Source organism: Papaver somniferum, chromosome 2 (assembly GCF_003573695.1).
Source record: "Papaver somniferum cultivar HN1 chromosome 2, ASM357369v1, whole genome shotgun sequence".
Taxonomy (NCBI): Eukaryota; Viridiplantae; Streptophyta; class Magnoliopsida; order Ranunculales; family Papaveraceae; genus Papaver; species Papaver somniferum.
In genome coordinates this window covers 147680757-147695405 of record NC_039359.1, presented here as the reverse complement: position 1 = coordinate 147695405, position 14649 = coordinate 147680757, and the positions used below count along the sequence as shown (strand labels likewise).

Below are 14649 nucleotides of genomic sequence, written 5' to 3'. Positions count from 1 at the left end.
GTAGATTAGATCAAATTGTTGTACTATATTCCGAACCAATTATACTGCGTACTCACTCTAATTTTATTCCACAAACATACTATAACACGATAATTAATTCCAATATATATTTTAACTATTCATAGCTGTACTGCAAAAGACTGGGTCTGGTCGACTTTGATACAACATTACAGACAGAGATAAGAAGATCAAACAAATACTTAGATTTGAGAATCAGTTTTAATTAGCTTTCTTTGTTAAAAGTATATAATTAGCTTTCTTTGTTAGAAATTAAAAGTATATACATACTGCTGAGCTAAATTAGTAAAGTAACTTTTCTTGTTTAATACTAATTGCCGACTAGCGGTTCATCTGTACATTCCAACTAGCTTAGCAAGCTTACATGGCATTCGGTGACATTGTTCAGCATCGCAATGCAACGAGGTAATCTATCATTGTGAAACATGAACTATGTACAGTCGATCTAATAAATTTGAGTAAACTTTTTATTTAACAAATATTTTTACTGGGAGTATAAAATCTGTGCACCCACTGGAAACCAGGACACACATTTCTCATTTTTGGTCGACTGTTCGTTTGACTAATTAACTACAACAACCAATAGAAAGGAGTAAATGTAAGACAACTAAAAAATTAGAAAAAAGGGGCCGTTGAGCGCTGATTAAAGTCAAAGGCGATTTTGAAGCGATTAGGGTTTAGGTTTTCGTTTCTCCTGCATCTCCTCTAATGAGATGCAATCGTCGTCTCCAGCAACAACTCCTCTATTGGTCTCCTCCACACCTTTAGAGGATTCTGCTATGGAGGATTCTCCTGTTTCGAGAGTGATGAGTTCTAATTTGGTTACTGATCCTGTTATGCTTCCAGGGTTCGAAAACTTTCCTCCTCCTCCTAGGTTTACTGCTTTTTCTGCAAATTGGTCTTCATTATTTGATAAGCAAAAGGAGGCGGTTGTTAATACTGATACAGAATTCTTTTCATACCCAGTGGTTGATAGGAAGAAGAATATGGATATTCCTTATGTGGTTTTCGATCAGGATATTCGTGATTGTGAATCTAAGGTTATTGGGGCTTTTGTGGGAAGAAGACTTCCATTTAACATGGTTCATAATGCTGTTAATCGAGCTTGGAAACCTAAAGGTACGTTTCAAATGACTATTCATGGAGAAAGAATGTTTATCTTTGATTTTAATTCTGAAGAGGAAAGAATTCGTGCTTTAGAAATTGGATCCATGTTCATTTCAAATAGATTATTCATTGTGAAACCAAGGACAGTGGAACAAGAAATTGCTGAATTAAAATCTGTTCTAGTGTGGATGAATTTTAGAAACGTTCCTTTATTCATGTGGAATAATAAGGGCCTGAGCATGATAGCTAGTTATCTTGGTAAACCTTTAATGATGGATACACAAACCTTAAACAAAACTAGAATGAGCTATGCTAGGATTTGTGTAGAAGTGGGAGTGAATTGTGAATTTTCTGAGTCATTTACATTCACTTTGGGAGGAAAAGATCGTGTTGAAATCAATATGGACTATTCCTGGAGACCTCCAAAGTGTAGTGATTGTGCAGTATTTGGCTATGTTCTGTCCCATTGTCCTAAGAAGGTGCATCCTACTCATAAAGTGGTTCAGAAATGGGGGCAGAAACCAACCACCACCTCAAGGAATGAGGATGGGTGGATTACAAAATCTAGAAATCAGGTAAAGGATACTTCTATGCAAGTTACTACTGTCTTACAAGAAATACCTGCTAGTACTCCAAATAAAGTCAATGATCTCATTTTTTCAAACAGTTTCTTTATCATAGACAATTATATGGAAAATCCTCAAGTACTTCAATCTAATCACAATAAGGAAAATTTCCAAGCACTTCTGCAAGCGGCTCAACAAAAGTCTTCTGAACAAGTTTCTGGTTCCAGAGTTCATTTCCAAAAGGAGGGACCTGTTCCTCAACAAGTTAGTAGTATCCTTCCAAAGGTTGCAGCTCTGAAAAAGGCTGCAAAGAGTAACTCTAATAAGTTTAAATGATGTTCAACACATGATGTTGGAACATCAGGGGTCTCAATGACCCTCTAAAACAAGTAGAAGTTAAAAATCTAATAGGAATAATAAGCTTTCTTTGATTGGCATTGTTGAGACTCATGTTCAAGAGTCAAATAAAAACAAAATTAGAAATAATATCAATCCCTCTTGGTGTTTCTCAGATAATGATAGCCGTAGCTGTTATGGTCGTATTTGGGTTGGATGGGACCCGGGAGTTATTCATGTTAATCTTATCCATTCTTCTCCTCAAGCTGTTTTTTTGGATATCACTACTCCTTCTTCTATCAATTTAGCAGTGACTCTTGTGTATGGTGATAATTATTATCTTACAAGGAATGCTCTCTGGAATTCTCTCATTTCCTTTGCTGTTACTGTTAACAAAGCTTTGATGGTGCTTGGAAATTTTAATTCCATCTTATATCCTTCTGACAAAGTGGGAGGTGCTCCAGTTTTACCTCATCATTTTCAAGACTTTTCTACTTGTGTTCATTATACTCAGCTGATGGATCTTTCTTTTATGGGTTACTTCTATACTTGGACTAATTGCCAGCAAGATGGATCTGTTATAAGGTCTAAGATTGACAGAGTTATGGCTAATCTGCAGTGGGTTTCTCAATTTTAATTTTCGAAAGCAGAATTCCTTCTCCCAGGTATTTCTGATCATTCGCCTAGTATTGTTTCTATTTTTGAGAACAGAATGCATGACCCTCCTCCTTTTAGATTTTTTAACTTCTTATCTGATGAGCCTGAGTATATGAATGTGGTGAGAACTGCTTGGAACATCCCTGTTAGAGGTAACCCAATGATTACTCTTGTTACCAGAGTTAAAAATGTTAAAAGTCACATTATTAATTGGAAGAGATTTAAGTTTAGAAATGTCTCAGCTCAAGTACTTCAGGCTAAGGAAAATATGGATTTTGATCAACTCCAATTGCAATCTTTTCCTCTTGACTTAGATCTAGCTAGAAGAGAGACAGAGTATGTGGCTGAGTATGTCAAACTTGTTAAATATGAAGAGTCTGCAGCTAAACAACAAGCCAGAGTTAAATGGCTTAATCTTGGAGATTCTAATACTTCCTTTTTCATAATTCCTTAATAGAACGAAGATCTAAAAATAATATTCCCTTCATCTATAATAGTGAAAATGTGAAGTTAGTTGAAGATAAAGACATTGCTGTTGAGTGTATCGATTATTATAAAAACCTTTTTGGTAATGATCTGGTCCCCGAAGTTATTTCTGATAGTTCTACTAATCTGCATTTTGATGGCTGCATTCAACAAGATGATATTGCTGATTTAATCAAACATGTCTCTCGAGAAGAAGTTGTAACTGCTCTTAATTCTATTGGTTCAAACAAAGCTCCTGGCCCTGATGGTATGTCCAGTCACTTTTTTAAATCTAGTTGGTCAGTAGTAGGAGATGATTTTGTTGCTGCTATTCAGAATTTTTTTGATAAGTTGAAACTTTTAAAAGAAGTAAATAGTACCTTTATTACCCTGATTGCTAAAACGAAGAATCCTAGTATTTTCTCTGACTATAGGCCTATCTCTTGTTGTAATATAATTTACAAATGCATTACTAAGATCCTTGCTCTTAGAATGAAAACTATCTTAGGGGGCTTGATTAGTCAGAACCAGTCGAGTTTTATTTCCGGGAGAAGTATTCAAGATAACATAATGGTTGCTCATGAACTGGTTAGAAATTACCATAAGCTTAAAGGGACTCCAAGATGTGCTCTGAAGATTGACTTAAAAAAAGCTTATGATACGGTCAGGTGGGAAGCTATTTATTTCATGCTACAGAAGTTGGATTTCCTAGCAAGTTTATTGAGTGGATCACTCTATGCATTTCAAGTTCTAAATTTTCTATTATTATTAATGGATCTCCTTATGGGTTCTTTGGTGCAACTAGGGGATTAAGGCAAGGCTGATCGTTATCTCCTTATCTGTTTGTCCTAGTTATGGAGATGCTCAGTTCCTTTCTATTAAGACAAGTAAAAATTTAGAAGTTTGAGTTTCATCCAAGATGCAAGCTTAACTTCCTTACTCACTTATGTTTTGCTGACGATGTGCTCATTTTCTTCAAAGGTACTACTTCTGCAACCCTTAGTTTAAATTCTGCCTTGAATGACTTTAGCTCTTGCTCTAGTCTGGAAATGAATAAGCAAAAAATCTCCCTTTTTAGTGTGCTGTTGTGGAGGATATTACTCTTGGGAAAATTATTTTTATTCTTGATTGCTCAGTTGGTGAACTCCCAATAAGATATCTTGGAGTGCCTCTTTTGTCCACTAGGATTTCTTATAAAGACTGTTTACCTCTGTTAGAAAAAGTGGACACTAGAATTCAATCTTGGAAGTCTATTTATTTAACTTATCTTGGGAGAGTGTTACTGATAAAAGCTGTTTTATGTGGAATGATTTACTTCTAGTTTTCATGTTTTATACTTCCTAAAAGAGTAATAAAAGAATTGAATACTAAATTTAAAATATTTCTTTGGGCTGGTCCTAGAGCTGTCAATTTCTAACCCGTCCCGCGGGTTGGACCTAGCTTGGATTGTTTTAACCCGGCTCGGCTTGGCTTGTTGTCTAAACAAGCCGGGTTAGGGTTGTCATATCTAGCCCTAATAAAAACAAGCCGGGTTAGGGTCAACCCGCGGGTTACCCGTCAATTTCATATGAGTTACTAATTTAGGAATTTTAAGTTACTAATTTAAGAATTTTAGGGTGTTGTGCTAGAAATCAAAGTTTATATTTCCTTAAATGATTTAATACAATCCAAATTTCATTTGATTTAGGATTACGGAGTAGTGATCCCTCTGCCCACTAAATTTTTTATACATTTAAGTGATTTTAGTTTCAACCACCCCATTTAACAAGCCAACCCGCAACCCGTTAGAGCCAACCCGTCTAGGGCTAGGGTTGGCGTTTTTGGCTTGTACATGAATAGTACTAGGGCTAGGGATGACCCTAACCCGTCCATGGCTTGTCAAGCTAGGGCCGGGTTGACCCTAGCTTTCCCGTTTGACAGCTCTAGCTGGCCCTGACATGAAGAAAAGTTATAACCCAATTAGCTGGACTAATGTTCGTCATCCTTATGAAGAAGGAGGTTTGAGTGTTAAGGATCTGGAATTCACTAATGTGGCAGCAAACCTTAGGCATATTTGGGATCTTGAGTCTAGGAAAGACACAATATGGACTTCTTAGGTGAAAATCAATCTCATAAAAGACAAAGATTTTTGGACCATGTCAGTTCCACATGATTCCAGCTGGTGTTGGAGAAGAATTTTGGATCACAAAACCCCAGCTAAACAGTACATTGGAGTGGTCATAGGAGATGGAGCTAATACCAATTTTTAAATGACTGTTGGCATCACAAAGGTAAATTGATTGATTGGATTGACCATGGTACTCTTGAAACCATTAGAGCCTCTGATTCTAATGTTGTTAGTGATTTTATATCTAATGGTGAATGGAGTTTCCATTCTTTCATGGAAGATGAAATGCAGGATAAAGTCAGACAAATATGCACTGCTGATTTTAATGTTCAAGAAAGGGACCAGCTGATTTGAACAACTAGCTCTTCAGGTCAGTTTTCTATGAAAGAAACATATCTTTCCATTTCTTCTCAAAACAACAAGCCTATCTGGGAATCTTTAGTTTGGTTTAAAAATCATATCCCAAGACATTATTTTATCTCTTGGTTAGCCTTGCACAAAAGACTAAAGACTAGGAGAAAACTTCTCAAGTGGGGACTTATTCAAAATGCTTCTTGTGTATTATGCGGTGATGCAATAGAAACTGAGGACCATTTATTTCATGACTTCCCTTTATCTGCTGGTATCTGGGAGGGTCTTATACTTAAGCTGAGTTTTGTGAGAAGTTTGGCCCTTACTTGGAATGAAGATGTTAACTGGTGTACTTAGAATTTCAAGGGTTCTTCTTGCAAGTCAGTTCTTAAGAAATTAGTCTTCACAGGCTTTATCTACCACATTTGGAGAGAAAGGAATAATAGAGTCTTCAATAATCAATTCACTCCCAAGATCAAGTTAGTATTCTGGTGGTTCAGGATGTAAGATTTAAACTAGCAGTGAAAACTCAAATTGTGGAAGATAGTTTAATTAATAGAATGCTTATGAGCAAATGGAGTATTGATTGTCATTTTCTTATGCCTGATTACATTGATTGCTCTTGGTTATTTCCTTCAGAGAATGAAGTGATGATAAATACAGATGGTTCAAAGAGAGAACATACTGCAGGTTTTGGGGATGTTCTAAGAGATCATATGGCAGAAATGTTGGATGCAGCTTATGGAGGCTCTCATCCAATATCTATTCTTGTTCATGAGCTTTAAGGAGTTGAAACGGGTCTTACTTTGGCTATAAGGAAGAATTTTCTGAGAGTACATCTTGTTGTTGATTCCATGGCGGTTTACATTTTGTTCACTAATCCTAATTCTAAACCTCCTTGGAATGCTATTCAAATCTGGAGAAGAATTACAGTGCTAAGGAGGAAGTTTGTCTCTTGGAAAGTAAGTCATTTCTATAAAGAAACAAATAAAACTGCAGATTTGCTTGCAGCTATTCAGCCTGCTAGTGTTTGGGTGGAGGTAAGGCATGATGCTTTAGATCCTGATTTTCGTGAGATTCTAGCTGCTGATAAGGCCAAGAAGGTCTATAAGAGGAGGAAGAAGAAAAAGTTGTAATCTTTCTTCCCTTGTTTGTTGTTTGTTTTCTTTCTAGTTTTTGTTTTGTTTTCTTTGGTTTGCCATGTGATAAATGTACTTTTTAGTTTTGATGATTAATATAAGTCTGTAATGGTCTCTTTCTGAAAAAAAAAAGAAATGAGTAAATGTGCACTTTCATTTAGGGTGCACAAATTATATCCTTTTGCAAGTATTGCCATAGCTAATGGCGCTAGTTCAAAAATGCTCCAACAACAAGCAACTTTTTTTTTTTTTTTCTGTGCAACACTCCAAAAAGGCTAAGAAATATATAGCCGAGGAGTTATGTTTCTTAGTTTTTGCTGAGTCAGCTCTTCCCTGCGAACCAAACATACAAGGTTGAATAAAATGTAGTGATAACATCACCTCAATAATTCCTACTTCTCTAGATAACCAATGATTGATTGAAGTAGTACCACAACTACTTGTTATAGCTAGCATTAGTTATAGAAGATCTTGACTGCAATTTCCAATACATGTTTTTTTAAATTTTTGATTAGCAAAAATCTTGTTGTTTTAAAAGATATAAAATCCTTATGTCTGGTGTATATTCTGTTGATGTCTTAGAGTATCAGCCGAACAAATCTTAATGAATCAACTATTGTATGCCAAATCTCATGGAAGCGGCTTTAAGATCTTAATTAGACCCACATAGCTGATCTTGATGTCTTAATCAAGAATCTCCCACCGTTTGAGCAAACCATGAAAAATCTAAATTATGTGACATTTTTTTCTTTCAGAATTTAATTCAATGATATTCATCGTCTAAATTCGAGGCAGTTCGTAAAAGATTTTCACGAAACACGGGGATATCCCTTTAAAGAGGATGTAAGTAGTAACGAGGATATATCAACCCATAAATCAAATTATCGATCGAGATTATATTGTTTTATATGAATTAGTAATTTAGTATCCTTGATAATACTGGTATCCGTTTAGCAGTCCTGGGGATCCCATGTATAATACCGAATTGGATAATTTTCTTAATTTTAATTCTACCTAGCAACAACAGAAAAATATGATAGTACAACAAATTAGAAGAAGCCAACAGTAACTGTGATATCTTAACTCCACTTCAACAACTAAACAATCACTTCTTTATCTTTTTCTTCTTCTTCATTCTTTTACTCAACTATAGTCAATAGTACCAAATGTCAACAATAAACAGCAAAAACTTTAGGAATTCATTGAATTTGTTTTTATAGCCGAAATGTACACAATTTATGGAACCGCACAACCTACCATGGGTCCATGAATCATGATTTTATTGAACTCTTTTAGCTCGTTGGCTACCGCATGTGGTGTTAAACGAAATTTTTGTGTCACTTTACCGCAACACTCAACAAATAGTGTTGTGTGTTGGAATTTTTGTGACCACCAATTAACATGCAGTACAGTAAGTACTGTTTGTATTCTTGTTCTTTAACTAATTGACCAATTAATTAGGCAGTGAGTGTCACTACAGCTTTCAGATTATACTTTCCAATATTTTACCAAAGAGGGAAGAAATGATCAAATGTTGGATGATGCATTTAAGCATCATTTTTGTGAATTTTTATTTGTGTCGGCAAACATTCATATGATTATCTGCGAATATGCTTTAGAAATTGGATATTGCATTCTATGCATGCAAATGAACTTTTTTTTCTTTTTTTTTCTCCAAATGCTATTTTTATTACTCTTGAGAATACTCTACGTGTTCAATTGAGATCTTTGTCTTTTGTTTTTCTACGACTATGGTTGTTGCATGTCTTGTTGAAATTTGAATATGAATGTATCAATTAATAACCCTTCTAAATTTCTCTTGTTTTCCTCATGGCTTATCTAATTTAAATGCATGATGATTAATTTGGTTACCTCAACAAAGATTTTTCTTGAGGATTCAATCTTTTTGAAAACAGAAAATGAGTCATTTGTTCAAATATTTTTAAATCACGGTTCAAATGGACGAGTAAAAAATAGTTTGGGTGAAATGGGCAAAAAAAAATAGTAATCCTAGGCTCCTAGCTTAAATTTTAAAAATAGCAAGAATGAAACTGGATACATCCTGTGTAAATTAAAAATAAGAAAAAATATTTGAAAATGGGCACGATGAAACTGGTTACATCCTGCCTATTTTTACATTTTTGTCCATTTAAACAGTATCAAAATCTAACTGTTCATTTCATGCAGGAATTGTTGATTTTGATCTTTTTAACCAATTTTGTGTTTTGAAAAACACAATGAGATGATGATACTTGTTAAAAGACTTAATAAATGTGAAAAACTTGTCCACATTGATTTAGTACGGTTGTATTTTCCAACGATTAGTTGTGAAGCTGTTAGATAAAAAAAGTGATTGAAGAGTAAGTATTTTTTACAACATGTAAATAAAAAAGATAAGAAAACTTTTTATAAAATCTTCTAATCAACCACCATATATGATGTAGATATCATGAAGATTGAGGGATCATGAATAACTCAAACTTGATAAATTATACTATGTATATTCCTACTACATCAAGAGATACCAGTAGCTGTACATGGCTATCATAGACTTTGAGAAAATATTCAAAAAAATCAATTCATAAAGGTGATGTTTGATCTTGTTTACATTACAAAATATTTCAATCTTTAATAATTGCATTCTTTTTATGTTATCTCGAAATATGACAACCTTGAAACCTTTGCTTATATATATGGGTTCTTTGACATGGTTTTTCTCATCACACTTCAAACTTAATAACAACAAGAGTAGACATCACCACTACTTTTTCTCTAGCTAGCTTCAAGAAAGTAACACACAGAAAGACACAAAAGTTATCCATTTAATAGAGTTATGGCTATAGAAATTGAACAATCATCTAGTGTTGGTTTATCTAAAATTGCAGTTTCTGATACCCATGGAGAAGATTCTCCTTACTTTGCTGGTTGGAAGGCTTACGACGAAAACCCTTACGATGAACTCAAGAACCCAAATGGTGTCATACAAATGGGTTTAGCTGAAAATCAAGTAAGTATATATTATTTTAACGTATATTATTTGTTGCATGCATTAAATTTTTTTGATGCTAATCTTGATTTTTGTTTTGAACAGGTTTCATTTGATTTACTAGAAGATTACTTGGAGAAACATTCAGAATCATCTACTTTGAGACCAAGAAGCAGTGGAATCTCTAGTTTTAGAGAGAACGCTTTGTTTCAAGATTACCATGGACTCTTAACTTTTCGAAAAGCAATGGCGAGTTTCATGGAAAGAATTCGAGGTGGAAGAGCGAAATTTGATCCTGAAAGGGTTGTTCTTACGGCTGGTGCAACTGCAGCTAATGAGTTACTAACATTCATATTAGCTGATCCTGGTGATGCTCTACTAGTTCCAACTCCATACTATCCAGGGTAAGAACAAAAACTTAAACAAAATATTCATGTATATTAGCTGATCTTTGTGAAACAACTTAAGAAATTTATCGATTGAGACTGACGTTGTCGATGATATTTTCTTTGCAGATTCGATAGAGATTTAAGGTGGAGAACTGGTGTAAATATTGTACCTGTTCACTGCGATAGCTCAAACAATTTCCAAGTAACTCCTAAAGCATTAGAAGAAGCGTTCGACAAAGCAACATCTATGAACGTTAAGGTCAGAGGATTACTTATGACAAACCCATCAAACCCACTAGGTGCATCAATCCAACGATCCGTTCTTGAGGAAATTCTTGACTTCGTTACACGAAAAAACATTCACCTTGTGTCGGACGAAATCTATTCTGGTTCAGTATTTTCTTCATCAGAGTTCATAAGCATTGCGGAAATTCTCGAAGCTCGAAACTGTAAAGACGCGGAGAGGGTACATATTGTCTACAGTTTATCAAAAGATCTTGGGTTACCCGGTTTTAGAATCGGAACGATTTACTCGTATAATGATAAAGTTGTGACAACTGCAAGAAGAATGTCAAGTTTTAGTTTAATATCATCCCAAACACAACACCTATTGTCTTCAATGTTATTAGACACTGAGTTTACAGACATTTACATAAAAACAAATAGAGAAAGATTGAGGAAAAGATACGAAATGATTATCGGAGGATTAAAGAAAGCCGGTATCGAATGTTTGAAAGGAAATGCTGGATTGTTTTGTTGGATGAATTTAAGTCCATTATTGAAGAATAATTCTACAAGAGAAGGTGAGCTAGAATTATGGGACTCATTTCTGCATGAAGTGAAGTTGAATATTTCTCCTGGATCTTCTTGTCATTGTTCCGAACCTGGTTGGTTTAGAGTTTGTTTTGCTAATATGAGTGAACAGACATTAGATATTGCACTCAATAGAATTTCTACATTTATGGAGAAAAGGAAAAACTAGTATACAATCTAGCTAGCCAGGTCACTCTCTCTATATATATATACATCTCTTTGTTAATTAGCCTTTTTGATGAATTAGAAGATTGCCGGAACAATATGGTGTACCAGTCAGTTATCATCTGAAAATATATCATTCTAGCTAGAATTAGCAATTGATAATGTATTAATCAAATTAATATATAAATATATTCTAGTCTCAATTAGTAGCTTATTATTGCATTATTATTATTGATGTATGAACTTCAATAACTTGGTACAACTTGATCACAGATGAACGTAAGCGTCCAACAGTGTAGTAGTTGGTCAGACATTTGGCCATTATACCAACGAGTTTACGGTTTGAATTCCATTCACATCCTGATGTAAAATTATTACTAGTATATATTATTATTTTCCACAAAAATGAACTTGGAAGTGTCATTATCAGAGCACCATATGATGATGATACGTGGGATTTGAATCAGCGTCGGCTAAATCAAAATTCTACTCAGTTATATAAAATAGTTTACTCCACATATAGTTTTTCTTAAACCCAAGACATTAGTTTCTCTTTTTTCTTGGTGAAGGACTAATTAAAACTTCGATATGGCCTGCAAACATTACATCACAAGACAACTAAACTACGAGTTCTTGATTATAGCCTGCAAAGTTACATTACAAAACAACTAAACTACGAGTTCTTGATTATAACATGCAATGGTATTCAACTATATGTGATGTCTACGTTTAAGAATTGTTAATAAAATATATGTCCATTTCGATAATGAGATTTATATAGATATTCAAGTATTTTGTTGCATATGGATTATCATTTGCCTATATGGTTCTAGTGACTCCCAAAAGTAAAACCTATTCAATTTTTTGTTTCTGTTTTGACCTCTTAGAATTCTAGTTCTTAGCCTATTCTACTGCCTTAGCCCATCTACATTTTCAATCTTCGGGCGGTGGCATGAAGCATAAGAAGCAGCAGGTTAGAAGGTTTAGGGCACTGCCATCAAGGCATTAACTCAAGACTACTTTGCTGAACTCATATGATGCATGTTGATTCAAGATGTTTTTGTCCAGTTTGAATTTTTTTTCAGATTCACAGCTCTTTCATTTGACATGGCAGACTCCCATTCGATGACATATGCCAAACAACCCAATAAAAAGAAATTCATGGATGACAAAAATTCTAAATGACCAACACTTAGATTTCTCTTGTCGTTTTAGGTCAAACAATACCTTTTGTCTTCAAATCATCCGACATTTAAAGAAACAAAAATACTTAAGTTTTTGTCACTGGAATTTCATTTTATTTTGAGGCAAAGATAATTTCTAACGTGGTAAACATTACCACGTGGAATGTTTGATAACTGTACCACACAAAAGGTTTAGCTGCAGCCTGTACGTACCTACTTCGTTCATATACACTGTACCTGGTTGATTTTGTCAAAACAATTGAATTTTGTTACTCCATTATAAAGCTTAAGTACTCCCGTTTGGAAACATAAAGTCTGTACTGGATTTTGTTTTAAGTGGTATCAGACTATCGTCATATATTCGTATGTACTTCCATGAGGAGCAAAAATCAGAATCAAAGATCTGACTGATTTGAATTTGATATCAAAAGAGATTTAAGTCCATGAGGTATATTCTGAATTACGAACAAATTTCAAATCACAATGCATATCATTATCAACAAGAAGGCATATTTAATTTCTAGGGTAATGAGGTAGATTTTGGGTTGCACACAGGTTTTTTGTGTAGTTTATTTGTATATTTTGGTTGAAAGTGTAGTTTGGGTTGCACACAAGACAGTGATTTCAAATGGATTGTGGAAATATGCATGCATGAGATCACCTTTAGGAGATATGCATGCATGAATCATGATTCAGAGTACACTTAGTAGTTGTCTAGCAATCTGGGCTAATGCTATTTCTGGATGGGCTTTTGCATATGAGTTTCATATATTGAACTGACCACAAAAAAATTGAAGAATTTGAAAAATAAGAACGTAGAATTGGGTGCTTTTATTCCTTGCTACAAGCTAACTGATCGCTCCATGAACTAATTAATAATCAATCAACTACGACAAGTTTATCATATTCCTCACCAGAGATTGCCTTTTCCATTACACTTAGTAAATTCGCTAAAATCAGGATCCTCCAGAAAAACTTTTATCATATTCTTTGAAAACCCACTAACCATGGCCACGCCCTTCTGTTGACTCAAAACTGGAGTTGAGTGAGACTCTCGCAGGTTCCAAAAAATAATCTCAGGCACATTCCTGTATCATTTTTTTCTGAACTTATTCTGTATCACCTGATAATCCGTCTCCCATTCTGCATTAGCACTCTGTCGATCATAATTATAGTCATAAGGGCTATACTTTCCTTTTGAATTAGCCTGGTTGAATTCCATATCGCTAAATACAAAAGCCTCTTTATCATCTGGTCTTCCTTCAAGTTGCCTTCAACTGCTACTTGCAATATCTGGTCAAACACTTTCCGGAAGTTAGTTGTAATCCCCCACTTCATTCTTCTAATGAATTCTGTCTTCGATCTCAAAGTGTCACCTTCAATCTTGTGCAGTTCAGGATCTAAGCTAAAGGTGACAAGTCTTCCTTTGCATGGTTCATGACTCATCTCTGATATCAACAAACCAAGAGCTACAGCCACATCCATTGGCGTTCCTTCCATACTCCCTGACACATTAGCAATTGCAAGACAATCTTTAAGTTTACCGATTTTGGAAAAATCTTCCAGCATTCGTTTCCGTTGAAGCTCAGGGACATTGCAATCACTTTCTTCTTCGAATTTTAAAGACTTGATGATCAAGTGAGGCAGCAAGGCTCCAGCAGCAATCTTATGCTTCTCATCTCCTCGTTTAACACCTTCTAAATGATTCGTGAACCGTTCTTTGTCGTGACTCATGAAAACCTCCTTGTAATTATTCATTGCAACTGATGGGACTCGATTATATGGCAACAATTCCCACTTGTTTGCACTCATGTAAAGCTCAGGTAGTTCCGAGGATTTATGGAGGGGGACTAAAACTTCTTTCCTTAGACGATCACGTATTCTATAAGCATAATGAGCTTCATCAACGTTTTCATACTCCGATACGATTCACGAGGGAAAATTCTTCTTGCGATGATTTCGCACAAAAGAGTTGATTGATCATAACACAAATACAAAGAAGGGCACCACTTCGCAGCAAAACTAATCCCATAAGACTTGCGCTTACTTTCGTTCAGAATTTTCAAATCTGCAACTAAATATTCAGCAAACACTTCAGAAATATGGTCATGCAAAAATCTATAATTCTCATCTCCATTATACCTCTAGATGACTCTTTTCGCCTTCTTGATTCTCCTTTCCTCCCGCAACATACTCATTTTTTGTTTCACTAACTGTCCCCTTATTATATCTTCTTGTATCCTTTCTTCTCGTGGTATTTTCTGTATAAAAACCAGTTCTTTTTTCCGTGTTTCAAACTTGCAACACATCTTTGACTTCTTAACCCAAATTTTCTTCTCCTCCTTCTCGTGACCTTCGTTGGTTAT

The 14649-nt window shown here is 34.9% G+C and overlaps 2 protein-coding genes and 1 pseudogene across 2 annotated transcripts; 2 read left to right on the top strand and 1 right to left on the bottom strand.

The window, feature by feature from the left end:
* Positions 1–731: 731 nt before the first annotated feature.
* LOC113352177 lies at positions 732–6392 on the top strand. The gene is made up of 5 exons (XM_026596028.1): positions 732–2004; positions 2204–2645; positions 2739–3084; positions 3195–3417; positions 6247–6392. Exons 1-5 carry the CDS (start codon positions 732–734, stop codon positions 6390–6392), a joined length of 2430 nt encoding a protein of 809 aa, XP_026451813.1.
* Positions 6393–9579: 3187 nt separating this feature from the next.
* Positions 9580–11103, top strand: LOC113354097 (1-aminocyclopropane-1-carboxylate synthase 7-like). The gene is made up of 3 exons (XM_026597533.1): positions 9580–9753; positions 9838–10136; positions 10248–11103. The coding sequence occupies exons 1-3, from the start codon at positions 9580–9582 to the stop codon at positions 11101–11103; spliced, it is 1329 nt and encodes a 442-aa protein (XP_026453318.1).
* A 2090-nt stretch (positions 11104–13193) lies between these two features.
* LOC113352176 lies at positions 13194–14481 on the bottom strand (annotated as a pseudogene).
* Positions 14482–14649: the final 168 nt, after the last annotated feature.